General features: G+C 42.6%; 2 protein-coding genes across 4 annotated transcripts in view; both read left to right on the top strand.

Moving 5' to 3' along the window:
- Positions 1 to 14,348, top strand: part of LOC149117296 (uncharacterized) — a 138,634-nt gene that overhangs the window by 82,784 nt on the left and 41,502 nt on the right. The window lies entirely within an intron of this gene.
- On the top strand, positions 11,764 to 13,499 carry LOC149117297 (neuropeptide Y receptor type 2-like). The gene has a single exon (XM_089282951.1). It carries the CDS (start codon positions 12,117 to 12,119, stop codon positions 13,206 to 13,208), a length of 1,092 nt encoding a protein of 363 aa, XP_089139077.1. The 5' UTR covers positions 11,764 to 12,116; the 3' UTR covers positions 13,209 to 13,499.

Raw genomic sequence — 14,348 nt, 5'->3', positions numbered from 1 at the left:
CAGATGGAGAGATGGGTGGAACGCTATTCTGACCTCTACTCCAGACAGAATGTTGTGACGACTGCAGCCCTGGATGCCATCGAGTGCCTGCCTGTCATGGAAGAGCTCGACACTGAACCGACCACAGAGAAACTTAACGAGGCCATCAACAGCTTGGCCTCAGGGAAAACCCCAGGCAGCGACGGGATCCCCCCAGACCTGATCAAGCACTGCGCGACTACCCTACTGCTTCCTTTGCATGAAGTCCTCTGCCAGTGCTGGAAAGAAGGGGCTGTTCCACAAGACATGAGGGATGCCAAGATCGTCACCCTCTACAAAAACAAAGGCGAGCGTAGCGACTGTAACAACTACAGAGGCATCTCGCTACTCAGCATCGTGGGCAAAGTCTTCGTTCGGGTCATCTTGGTCCGTCTGCAGAAACTTGCCGAACGTGTCTACCCAGAGTCACAGTGCGATTTCCGAGCTGAAAGATCAACGGTAGACATGGTCTTCTCCCTTCGCCAGCTTCAGGAGAATTGCAGGGAACAGCAGATGCCCCTGTACGTCGCTTTCATCGATCTCACGAACGCGTTCGACCTTGTCAGCAGAGAGGGCCTCTTCAGAATCCTGCCCAAGATTGGCTGCCCATCCAAGCTGCAGAGCTTGATTGAGTCCTTCCACAGCAACATGCAGGGGACCGTACAGTTCAATGGCAGAACCCCGGAGCCCTTCAACATCTGCAGCGGGGTCAAACAGGGTTGTGTCCTCGCGCCAACTCTCTTCGGGATCTTCTTCGCCATGCTTCTGAAGTATGCATTTGGCACGTCAAGAGAAGGGATCTACCTGCGAACGAGATCAGATGGCAGGCTTTTCAATCTTGCCCGCCTCAGAGCCAAGACCAAAGTACACGAAGCCCTTATCAGAGACATGCTGTTTGCTGACGATGCGGCAGTAGCAGGCCACACCCAGCGCGAACTTCAGTCACTGATGGACCACTTCTCCCAGGCCCGTAGAGACTTTGGGCTGACCATCAGCCTGAAATAGACCAACGTCCTGGGGCAAGGCACCGAATCACCACCAGTCATCATTATTGACGACTATGAGCTCGATGGGGTGCAGCAGTTCACATACCTTGGCTCCACTATCACTACGAACCTCTCCCTGGACACAGAGCTTGATAAGAGAATCGGGAAGGCAGCCACAACCCTTGCGCGCCTCACATCACGTGTGTGGACCAACCCCAAGTTGACAACGAAGACCAAGATGGCAGTGTATAATGCCTGTGTTATTAGCACACTGCTATACGGCAGCGAGACATGGACCACGTACACCAGGCAAGAAAGGCGTCTGTACACCTTCCACATGAGAAGCCTCCGCCGCATCCTGGCAATATCGTGGCAAGACAAGGTGCCCAACACTGAGGTCTTGTCTCGCGCAGGTCTGCCCAGCATATTCACACTGCTCAGACAGTGCAGACTCCTTTGGTTAGGCCAAGTCCACCGCATGCCAGACGGCCGCATCCCCAAAGACCTCCTGTACGGAGAGCTGGCCTGTGGAAAAAGACCCACCGGGCGGCCACAGCTGCGATACCGCGACGTCGTGAAGCGCGACATGAAGGCTGTAGACATCAACACAGAGTCCTGGGGGAGCCTGGCAGCCAGCCGGTCCAAGTGGAGAGAAGCACTGATCAAACACCTCAAATCAGGGGAGGAGAAGCTGACACAAGCCGCCGCAGAGAGGCGGGTCCGCAGAAAACAAAGCAACAGCCTCGACAGACCAGAGACAACACAAATGCAGCCTCTGCAACAGAGACTGTCACTCCCGCATCGGCCTCTACAGCCACAGACACCGGTGCTCCAGCCAAGCAGACAACTAGGATGCTACCCATGGTCAACCCTGACCGACGGAGGCCTATTACGTCACCATTTCGCTCTCGGCTCTCCCCGGTCGCCCTAGACCACACTTGGCTAGCTCGCACTAAACCCATTAGCCCAACCGGGAGCCAGTTCGCCGGCTACAAGTGAATGGATAATTTGGATAGCAATAGTCAATTAACTTGTTCCAAGATATTTTAAGATCACTTGGTTCTACATGAGTTAATAACCACTGAATATAACGAGTAATGACTCTACAAACGATTAAATGAAATGCAAACTGTGAAGGTAAATGTGAGGGATTCATGAGACGTGGGCTGTGTAGGTATATGTGGTGGATTAATGAGATGTAGACTGTGTAGGTATATGTACGACTCATGTAGGGGATTAATATGATGAAAGCTGTGTAGGTATGGTGAGGAGTTAATGAGATGTAAGCTATGTAGGTATATGTAAGGGATAAATGACAGGTAGGCTGTGTAGGTATATGTGGGGAATTAATACGATGAAAGCTGTGTAGGTATACGTGGGGAATTAATGAGATGTGTGCTGTGTAGGTATATGTGGGGATTATTGAAATGTAGGCTGTGTAGGTATATGTAGGGGATTAATGAGATGTAGGCTGTGTAGGTATATTTCAAGGATTAATGAGATTATGCTGTGTAGGTAAATATGAGGCATTAATGAGATGTAGGCTGGTAGGTAAATGTCAAGGATTAATGAGCTGTAGGCTATGTTGGTATACACCGAATGTAAATATGGCGGACCGCTCGGTTGGCGCCCGGGACGAGTCGCATGTAAGCGAGGCTAGTCAGTCATTGATGTTGTGTTTTTGACAATGCTTCCCTAGAAAAGTCTTGCTTCGTCGTCGATCTGGTCTGTTTTTGTTTCGCCCTCCTTATAACTTGTTGTGTTCCTAAATGCCACCAGAAGGAATTGAAATCTTCCACAGCAGAGAAAGTGTTTCGTTTTTTCGTTTCCGCGGTCGCCTCTCAGAGAAAACAGACGAAGGTAAGAAGTTCACGATCGTCGAAGGAACTGCTAAAGTTTGTTCGTTCAGGCTGGAAGATCTTAAGAAGTGTGTAAGCGACCGCATTTAGCTACAAGTCGTTCTCATTTGGCTGAAAGCATTCACTGGATACAAACGATGGGGGCAGTTGAGGTTCATTCGCTTGGTTATTACACCGTAGTATTTGTTTCGTGCGATTCCGTGCGAGTGGTCGACGCGAAGTTGACTTCTTCCTTTGAGACAAAGGATGTTTTTCAAGAGGAGCTTTTCTTTACTTTGGGGAAGGTACTGGCCATGTAAATTGTGTTGGAACACCACCAGACACCACATAAGCTCGTCATTTAAACGATTTTTCTAAGATCTTCTAATGTGAAATGTAGCGAACAAACTTTAGTTCCTGCGGCGATCGTGAACTCCTTTCCTTCGTCTCAACGAATTGCATTGATCCACTATTCTCCCTAAGCTTAAGAGGCGAACGGTGGAAAATTTATATCCCTTCTCGTGACGTTCAGAAACACAGCAGCTCGTAGCCACAGCTAAATAAAACAGACTAGATAGACGACGAAGCAAGACTTTTCTGGAGAAGCATTGCCGAAGCAAAACATCAAAGCCTGACTAGCCTCGCTTGCATGCGACTCGTCCCGGGCGCCGACCGAGTGGTCCGCCATATTTCCATTCGGTGTATATGTGGGGGATTAATGAGATGTAAACTGAAATGGTATATGTAGGTGATTAATGAGATGTAAGCTGCGTAGATATTTCTGGGGGATAAATGAGATGTAGGCTGTGTACGTATATAATGAGATGTATAATGAGATGATGAGATGTATTGTTGTGTAGGTATATGTAGAAGATAAATGAGATGTATGCTGTGTACGTATATGAAGGGCACTAATGAGCTGTAGGCTGTGTACGTATATGTGGGAGATTAATGAGATGAAGACTGTGTACGTATATGTGGGGAATTAATGAGATGTTAGCTGTGAAGGTATATGGGGGGAATTAATACGATGAAAGCTGTGTAGGTATATGTAGGAGATAAATGAGATGTAGGCTGTATAGGTATATGTGAGGGATTTAATGAGATGTGGGCTATGTAGGTATATGTAGGGGAATAATGAAATGTAGGTTGCGTAGCTATATGTAGTGGACTAATGAGCTGTAGACTGAGTAGGTATATGTGGGGGATTAATGAGATGTAGGCTGTGTAGGTATATGTGGAGGATTAATGAGATGTAAGCTGTGTAGGTATATGTGGGGAATTAATGAGATGTAGGCTGTGTAGGTATATGTTGGGGATTAATGAGATGTAGGTATATGTGGGGGATAAATACGATGTAAGCTGTGCAGGTATATGTGGGGTATCTAATGAGATGTAGGCTATGTAGGTATACGTAGGGGATTAATGAGATGTAGGATGTGTAGGTACATGTAGGAGATTAATGAGAAGTGGGCTGTGTAGGTATATGTAGGAGATTAATGAAATGCAGGCTGTGAGGGGATATTGGGGATATTTAGGGGGGTGGTTGAGGAGAACACTTAATTATATATCCGGGAGGTATTGTTTTAAGAGAGATTAAGAGAGATGTGTGAAGTGCGGCGGTATATTGGCCGCCCAACCATCCGGGTGGTGTAGCAATTGTAAAGCGAAAGAACAAAAGGCTTGGCTGTGAGCCAGTGAGAAAGCACTGACGTCATATCCAAACTGGACAAACAAGTTTCTGACACCGGCTGGATTTGATTATTCAAAATGGCGGACATACCGTAGGTTAACTAAAGGTTATAATATGCTAATTTGCCAAACATTCTTTATATGCACGCTTATGTTCTGTAACGGCTTTGTAATTTGTGCTATACATACAGTATATTAAAATACGCGTTCACCTTGTGTATCTTGAGTTACAGTACTCAGATTAAGACTTGATTGATGACGTTCGTTTAAGGTTCTTTCTGCCATCTAATATTACACGTTGTAGCGAAAGGGTAGTTCAAATTCGTCGACAACGTCTACCGTCTACGAATGCATACGAGCGAAAACAACTTCCGGTGTCTCGCCGCCTAAAGCATCACAATTTTCAATGTTATTCCACCAGATATCATTGCCTCAGCAACATTTAGATTTGAGGTCAATTAAGTAGCGAGATCCCCGAGAACTGGAAGCTATGGAACGAGAAATACTGTGATAATTACTTGGTTTGGAGGGGGGAAGCCCCGAGTTTCAACCCGCCATGTTCCTGAGGACATTATTGAAGACGATGCCCTTTAAATGTTCAAAGCCTACACTAAAGAAGAAGATGCAAACGATTGCCGTGTAGTAAGGGGAAAGATGAAAAGGTATTGCATCGGCGAAGTCAGGCGTAAACGAGATTTTTTCAGGAGGAGGGAAAAACTTCCCACCGAGACGCTAGACATCTTAATGGCTGAATTGAAAGGAACCTTGGCAAAGAGCTGCAATTTGTGTGTTTTTTTTACGGTTTTACACGATACTCTCATCTGCGTTCGACTGGTCGTGGGATAAAACATGAGCAAAGCACAATGCAGCCACTTAGGATGACAGACCCCACGTTAAACAAATGTATCGGCTGTGTAAAATTGAATTTGTCCAGGATGCCTATGGCTCTAAAACCTCGCTCAGGCTAAATATGAAATGACAGCGTTCAATTTCACATGGAAATACGAAAAATTAGCCGTTCGACTCATCGTTCGCGTTCGCTGTCATTTTACGTTGTTGTTGTTTCGCCGAGGACGGCTATGAAATGTACAAAGGTTTACTGAACACACTTGTACAGCCTTTGTTTTGCTCATTAAACCTTTTGTTTGGTGGTGCTCATTGCCGTCGTGGTTTGCTCCAGACTCCGTCCACACTACGCCGGAGGAATTTAAAAACGCATACAGCTTTATGTCTAAGGTTAGGCCGACGGTTTAGAGTAATTTCGCCACGAAAACGAAGCTTTTCGAAAACGCTCTTCAAACCGGAGGAATTGGAAAACGCCGGCTTCGAGTTTTCGTGTGGACGGAAAACATTTAAAAACGGACCTTTTCGAACACGACAGGATCAGGAGAACCACGTGATTTCCCTGGCCGAGATTTCCTCAAACAAAAATATAAAACGACCGGTGATTGTTGCGTTTTTAAATTCCTCCGGTGTAGTGTGGACGACCGGGCCTAAGCTTCGTAGGCTCCTTATGAAGTCAATAATCAGACGGCGTTCTTCAATGAGTCCATAAACAAGCACCGTAAACAAAATAACTATTTAGGAGTGGAACTCTTTAAGGACCTCGATCAAGTTTAACAGTCGTTGTATGTTACTAGCATTATCACGAAGGCTGACCCGGTGGCTAAATAAAGTTTTACTTACTTTTACTGTCGGATTTATCAGAAGGAGCCTGGAACACATTTAAGAAAATCTCGTTTTATTCATCAGTAAGAGACCATCAGGGTGGGATTCACCTTCCCAAAAGGAAATTCATGACATCCAGATCTTGGGTATACAATTTACTATCGAATACCAGGGTATGTCATTCGCATACCTAAAAGGAAATTCGTTACATGCAGATCTAAGGTGTACAACGACAAACCGCTCGTTTTGTTCAACGGCATATTTATTATCAAATACCAGGGTATGTGATCAGTCTCTTGAATGAGCTAATGATGCTAACGTATCTCATTAAATCGGTTCTGCACCCATTTCTCATTAAATCAGTTGTTATCAGTTCATGTGGAACCAAGTGGGCTATTCCCCTGATACATACTACTTCCGCGACCGTCGCTACATGTAGCATGCAATATTCGTTAGATTTAGAACAATTACGATTACAGAAAATGGATATCGGAGGATGTGCTCTAGTGACGGTTAACTTATTTCTTCTGTAATCTTTCGAGATCAGGTGCTTTTCCCTTGTCTACTCTCAGAGGGTTCACACGTGTTTTAACGCGCTTCGCTATTTTGTATTTTAGTCGATTTTCAATTCGTTAAAAATGTCTCTTGCAAACGAGAATTCATCATCAATTGCATCTTTCGCTAGTCGACTCAACCACTTGGACACGAAGGATCAATTCAAGTGGTATGGGGATTGTAGAGATTTGATTTGTCTGGTCAAGCAAAACATTACTCGAGTTTACGGAAGATGGCGAAATCTCAGAAGATCTAGACCATAAAATGCTTTTATTCAAGGTGCGTGATATCATAGTGAAGTGGTATTCTTCAACTCATACCGTCCAAACTCAAGGGTCTGGTTACGCTTTCTTGCGAGAAAAACTAGGCAACCTCTTTGCATCGAAGGAAAACCTGCTTGCTCTTCAACCGAACTGTGACACTCAACAATGTCCGCTCGCGGCCTTAAACTAGTCAATTGCGGTGGATTGCTCATTCAACTCCTCGCAGAACCTGCAGTCTGTAACCCAGACTTTGTCAAGACCTTCCACATGCGAGGGTTGTTCAATGGTTAAGAGCAATCTACAGAAAGTTGACTAACAACTTAATGAACTTCAGCATCTTGTTCACTCAAAGGTAAATATACAAATAACCAACAGTTTGTCACCTAGTCAAGAACGCCTACTTCAAGCAAATATTTCTCTTCAAAATGACGTCAAGAAATTAAAAGAGCAGCTCGAATATGAACGTTTATCGAATGCAAGAGCATCTACCACAGTTAAAACCCCTCGAACGGGACAGGACTGCCTTGTTGCAGGCATAAAACTATTAAATGATAACCAAACTCGGCCAACACCTACAAACACCGCGTCACCTCAGGTCGATAAATCGTCACCTCTTCATCGTGATGATAACACGGGTTGGTTAACTGTTGGCGAGCGGCGGGTAGAAGCTAAATCAACTTTTATTTTGCGCGATTCGACGATTAAATATGTCGACACCAGAAGAATGAAATCTAAAGGGAAAAATGTGTTTCGCAAATGCTTCCCTGGTAGTTCCACGGAAGACATGAAGCATTATATGGTTCCAAGTTTGGCGAAATATCCAGATCAAGTGGTAATCCACATCGGAACAAACGACCTTAATCATGATCCTCGCTCAGTAGCAAACAACATCATCGAACTAGCAAATGAAGCTGAAGGCCCAGCTAAAAGACGCAAGCTTTTCGTTTCCAACATCATTTGTCGTCGTGATCAGTCCACACTCAACAACAAAGTGAGACAAGTAAACAACTTGTCGAGCTCGTCGTGTCATCAATATTCTTGGTCTTTCATCGATAATTCAAACATTTTAGAAAACCATCTTAATAACGATGGTATTCACTTAAACAGGAAGGGTACAGCTCTGTTAGCTAAAAAGATTTTCTTTGCAATCCGTAATATCTCTAATTAGGATATTTTGGGGACTGAGTCTGCATGCCCAAATGCGTTTTCTTCCAAATCCAATACAATGACATCAGGTTACTCTCTTCCCATTAAAAGAGGATTTAAATTTACTTCTCACAACATTGTGAGTCTTCCTAAGCATCTTGAAGAGCTTCAATCAAATTTAAGTAACCAATTAGTTGATTTCCTCGCTCTAAGGGCTAAAACCTCAAAGGATGAATTATTTTCTATTGATGGGCATGATTTATTAAGAAAGGATAGAAACCGTCAGGGCGGTGGTGTTGCCATTTACATTATAAGTCCGCGATTAATTGTCTTATTCGTCAAGATTTAGATTTAGAAGGTATTGAGGGTATCTGTATTGAAATTCGCAGACCACGTAGCAAGCCGTTTGTTATGTTAGCAAGCTGCAGGCCTCCTAATTCTGACTCTTCCTTCTTTGTTAAAATTGATGAGACTATAGGTAAAATAGACTTTTAGGACAAAAGAAATAATCCTTGTTGACTAACTAAATTGCAACTACCTTTCAAGTAATCAAAATGATGATAACTGCATTACTCTTAGGTCCATTACCGAGACATATCAATTGTCTCAACTTATCAAAACACCGACACGGGTATCTAATTCAAGAGCATCACTAATCGATGTTGTATTTACCTAACCGGCCCCAGCAAAATTGCCTGCTCTGGGGTTCTCCACCCTAGTTTCAGAGACCATTATCCTATTTATGCACTACAAAAAATATCAATTACAGCCGGCAAATCTCATAAATACATTTCATACAGGGATTAATGGAAATTTGGTACTCTCAAATTCCGTAATGATTTAGCCAAGCTCCCTTGGGAAGCTCTGAAACATTACGGTGATCCTGAAAATTTATGGAATACGTGGAAAAATATGTTTCTTTTCGTAGCTGACCAACACATTCCCCGAAAAACAAAGAGAGTTCGCCAGAAGGCTTCTCCTTGGCTCACTCGTAACATCACGGCACTAATACGTCAAGAGAGACAGAGTTAAATGAAACGCTCAAGACGTAATGATTCCAACGCTAAATTCTCTAAAAACTCAAGTAATCCCAAAGAAATTTGGAAAACAATTAATTCAATTACAGGTAGATCATAGAAGGACTCTATTATCAACGAAATTAATGTCGGTGAAACACATTGTATCAACAATCAAGACGAAATTGCTGATTTGCTAAATTAACACTTCACGAATATCGGGCCTCATCTAGCCTCAAACTTCCAAACACTACCGAGGCTTTTAATCTTTCCATAACCCCAGTTTCATCCGTTTTTCAATTAACCTGTATTAATCCCAGTGTTGTGTTGAATCTCCTCAAAAACTTTGTCACTAATAAATCTGCCGGTCTCGATCGCATCCCAAACAAATTACTCAAGGTCGCAGCGGGATATCAGATTGCCGAGCCCTCTTAATTCTATCGCAAGTGGTTATATTCCTAGTGATTGGAAAATTGCGAAGGTTTTTCCACTCCACAAGGGCAACAATAAAACAAATCTCAACAATTATCGTCCAATTTCCAATCTATCATCTATTTCTAAAACTATGCAAAGGCTTGTTTACAACCAACTCTGTTTATACCTTTCGCATAACAAATTGATCAATTAATATTAATCAGGCTTTCGATCGTTACATTCGACTGCCACAACTTTGCTTGACGCTACCAATCAATGGTACTTCAACATCGATAATGGCCTTGTCATATCCGTTGTTTTTCTCGACTTAGCTAAAGCTTTTGACACCATTGATCATAATATTAATTATTCCAAGAATTTTCCTCAGAAAAAAATAGTGGTAACCTGTACGGGAGACCGGGAGATTCGGTCTGTATACATGAGGCTCCTGGATAATCTGGGAAAGTTTTCACCGTCTGCAAGTGAACAGGCTTCCGACGAGCGCAAAAAAGATAAAATAGGACGAGCGAAGCGTGCCTGGCGGGGAGAGATTTTTCCCTCTCTAGACCACCGTCTCGGCTATCTCTGCCCGCCGGCTTTTTCTTCTCCTATAACACAATTGGGAGCCTGTTCACAGGCTAAGTTGGCTGAGATATTCGTATACGAATTGAGAAGACGTCTACGCTACCTTTGCCATGCTCTAATATACAGGCAATATTTGTGTCAAAGCTTTTCACCTGCAGATCCTTTTCTGTGCAGCGAAGTTTTTATATCTGTAAAGAATATAACGGGGCTTTTGAATTCAGTTACGTCTTTATGACAACCTTCATTAAGTGGCACAAACGTTTTCCTTGTGTAGTCTCTCGTTGCTTACACGACTGTTTTCTCGAGCGGTATAAAATAACACCAAACTCTAACGTGTGTTATCGTTTCAGCCCTTTTGGACGAAATTCGTTCAGACCTTTCATACGATAGTCGGATTCGGATATGGTGTGTCATATTCTCTTGGTCTGATGCGCTGCCAAAAATGATCGGTAAACAAAATGGACAAAAGTAACGCTGAAGTTCATAGTCTATGTGCAAAGTTTAAGTATTTTCAATTGGCTTATTCCTATAATTTGTGTCAAAATTGTTTGGACCTACAGTACCATGAGATCCACGAAGATCAAAAACATCAGAGGTCAAGAAATGGAAAAAAAGACCAGAAAATGGTGGCACGTCTGCCACGATTTGATGATCTTTTTTAACACTCTATTTACTATTTACTTTGAATGAATGCTATCTAGTTCAGAGAACGTTCAAGGTAATCTAATTGGTAAATCACGCATCACGTGCTTGTAAAATAGCAAATCACGCATCACGTTATGATGTCCTGTCCCGCGACTAATTTGGTCTCGATCACTCATCACGCTGCTAATTTTGGGGCGATCACGTGTCAAACAAAAAACCCTTTGCCACCCTCCTTGAACTGGAAGAAACCCCAATAGAAGGTCAGCAACTATAGCAAAAAGATAAGAAAAGGCGAAAAAAAAATCAAAAAACCGAAAAGCCTAAAGAAGTAGATCACTTTCGTCGTAGATCACATACGTCGGCCTTTGTGTCAAGATTTGGGGTTAAAAGCGCCATTGCATACATAAAAAAAATTAATATTTTTTTTAAAGAAAAAAAACTGACATTTCAGATGACGTACGTTTTACCAAGATCTGAGTTACCATGGTAATGTTAGGACGTCATACCAATGATTTTTAACATGGTTTTTCTAAACGATGGCAAAATTTAAAATAAAATTATGACAGCGTTTTCCAGAAAATTGCGGGTGAAGTTTCAAAACTTCACAACAAGCTAGTCAAATGAAATATATATATAATGGCGCTTTTACGCCCAGTTCTCGGCACAAAGGCCGACGTGTCAAAACTAAGAATTCATTTTTGCTTTTTAGGTCGCCGTTCTATGTTAAATTGAAATTATACTTAAAGAAAACCTTTTGCGCAATTTTTTGAACAAGCAAAACACCGGATTTAATGTGTGAACGTTCCATTGTACTGGTCAATATCGCAAGGACCGGAAGGTTCTGGAAACCAATTAAAAACTAATGGTAATGAGATAAGAGGACGGTCTTTCTTCGATCCCGTTTCCCTTCCGAATGGAGTAATCAAATGATCAATTACTCTCGCAGTCGTAGCACCTGGACCAGATAACAGAACCTTTTGTAAAGATCAATTCATGTCTTCTGGTGGGGCAAGCTAAAACGTAATGCAGCGTCATTTGCATTTTATTTCCATTTTATTTGAACAGAATATTCCGGCTAAATGGGAAACATGTCCCTGTTTTAAGTTCATCAAACGCGAGTTGTGTCCATCAAATTTAAAAAAACATTTCACAGTTCCGTCACTGTTTCTTTTTATACAGACATACCAGAAAACTGCATCATGGCTGTTTACGTGCAATGTGGGGGAGGCCAACTGATAAACAAACAACCTGATTGGTGCTTAGTATGATAATTGATCTTATTTCCTGGACATGACTGCAGTCGTCTTCAATTGTAAATGCTATAAATCCACTGGAATAGGGCTCCAGTATCTAGCATGTATAATCGATTTGGATAAGCCTTTCAGCACTGAGTGTCAGGGTGGAAGAATGCCTAACTCGACAAATGTGAATTTTTCTACCATGATAGAGGAAAGTTATCCTTCGACACCAGCGCCCGCACCAGTGCCAAGAAGTCTCGCCATTGCAGTCCTCGTGATTTTGTCGATCTTGATTTTGGCGGGAGCTTCTGGAAACGTCTTGGTCTGTAATCTTCTTCGAAGATGCCGTGACCTTCGCAAAGTGCCTCACTATCTGCTCGACAACCTTTCTTCGACTGGGCTCCTGACATCCTTCTTTGCTATTCCGTCCCTGTTAATAGCAACCGTTCTCAATTACCTTCAGACTGGCCACTTTCCAGTCGCTCAGACACTGTGTAAACTTGGCTTTCCTCTTTCTGTCGGCTGCGTAGCGCTAAATGCGTTGACTATAACTCTTATGACAATAGATCGCCACGATTGTGTTGTTCGCCCATTCCGTCGTCGGTTATCAACGCGAAATGTTAAGAAAATTCTGCCACTTACTTGGCTTGTGGCCTGCATAATTACTGCTGTACTACTCGTACTGTTAAGAAAAGATACCTCTGTTTGCTATACATGGTTTCCTCATAAGCAGTCCAAGTCTTTTCAAACGGAACAAGGTAATGTTATACAAATTTACCTAGCGACAATTGCACAGCTAGATACGCTAGCGATAGTGCTAGTGATAATTACTTTCTTTCGTGTCGTAAAAACGTTACGCTCGCTAGCTATTCCACAATCGACAAATTCAACCATCCAACAACGCCAGGAAAAACAACTTACACGGCTGACGTATGGAATCAGTGGAACTTATATTTTATTCAGGTTACCATTGATCGTTTGCCACATTGTGATAAGGGCGGTAGAGTTTCAAGGGAAGGCCCTGAATACCGTGTTTCTGCTGATAAATGCAATGGTGTATTCCACTTTCGTTTTAAATCCAGTTCTTTATTTCAAAATGCTCAGGGCTAGGCAGCCAAACCATGTTGGCCCAGTCGTAACATAAGCTCTCCAGGCCCAACTGAAATATCCACGAAATACCCAGAGAACAAGATCAAATCGTGAGGTAGTACATCGTGAACGTCCTCATGTTTGAAATCAACGATGTACAATACAGTACCGATTTGTATTTCGAGCGTACATTTGGTTAACCTTTTGTATCTCGGTTTACTCAGATTTTTTTTCGATTTCATTTCCAAGACATAATCCGAAATGTATATCATTTTTGCCATCAGTTGGATTTTAATAAATAGAGCGTGTAAATAAGCGAAAAATTAAAAGTAGATATAGTGTTTAATTTCTCAGCGAGCTCCTGTGTGGCCTCTTTATCCTCTCCTCTTCACTCCTCTTTGTTTATACCTTTTTCTCTTCACCCCATCTCCCTTAATACAACTCTGTTTGATGCCTCATCCAGTGTTTACTTGCAATCCCCTTTCTCTATCTCTCCTTCGTCCTGGCCTCCACTCCTTCTAAGCAAAAGCAACTAAAACTATAGACCAAAAACAACAACGACTTTATTTACTTGATATGTTTCGATACAATAATGGTAATTCTTTGGCAGAGTCCAGCTCTTTCAATATATAATCCTTTTCTCCTTTCCCTTAACCTCTTTCGCGGGATCCTCTGCGTCAGGCGGTATCAGAAAAGGGTGTGCCCTGATAATGAAAGTAAATTGCCTCAATTTAAAACTGGCGGACCCAAAATCAATGTTTTGTAAATACATTACCGAGCCAGCTTGTTCACTGGGGAGAAACGTCGGGTTTTTTATGGGAGGTATATGAACTTAACTGCAGGCGAGTTCCACGAACTTGAAACGACAAGAACGCCACAAAAATATTCCTCGATACTGACTGAACACTGAACTAGTTTGATAATGTATAGCTATTAATTAAATTATGTAATGGCGCTTCCAAGCTTTATTCTCGGTAAAACCTCTGATGCGACAAAGCTATGAATTTACTTTAGCTTTTCAGGTCGGTGTCCTGAAATTGGCCGCCGACCGTGATGGAAAAACATTTCTTCTGAACGGCAAGCTTTTAATTTTGTGAAATCCTCTGAACAAGCAAAACACCGAATTTTATTCCTGAGCGTTCCATTGTGCTGGTCTACATCGCAAGGTCGGAACCGCTTAGGGAAACAATTTAAA

The sequence above is a fragment of the Orbicella faveolata genome, unplaced genomic scaffold, assembly GCF_042242905.1.
Source record: "Orbicella faveolata isolate gen_17 unplaced genomic scaffold, um_ofav_v1 contig_12, whole genome shotgun sequence".
Lineage (NCBI taxonomy): Eukaryota > Metazoa > Cnidaria > Anthozoa > Scleractinia > Merulinidae > Orbicella > Orbicella faveolata.
The sequence above is the reverse complement of the archived record's forward strand: the minus strand, read 5'-3'. Positions and strand labels throughout refer to the sequence as shown.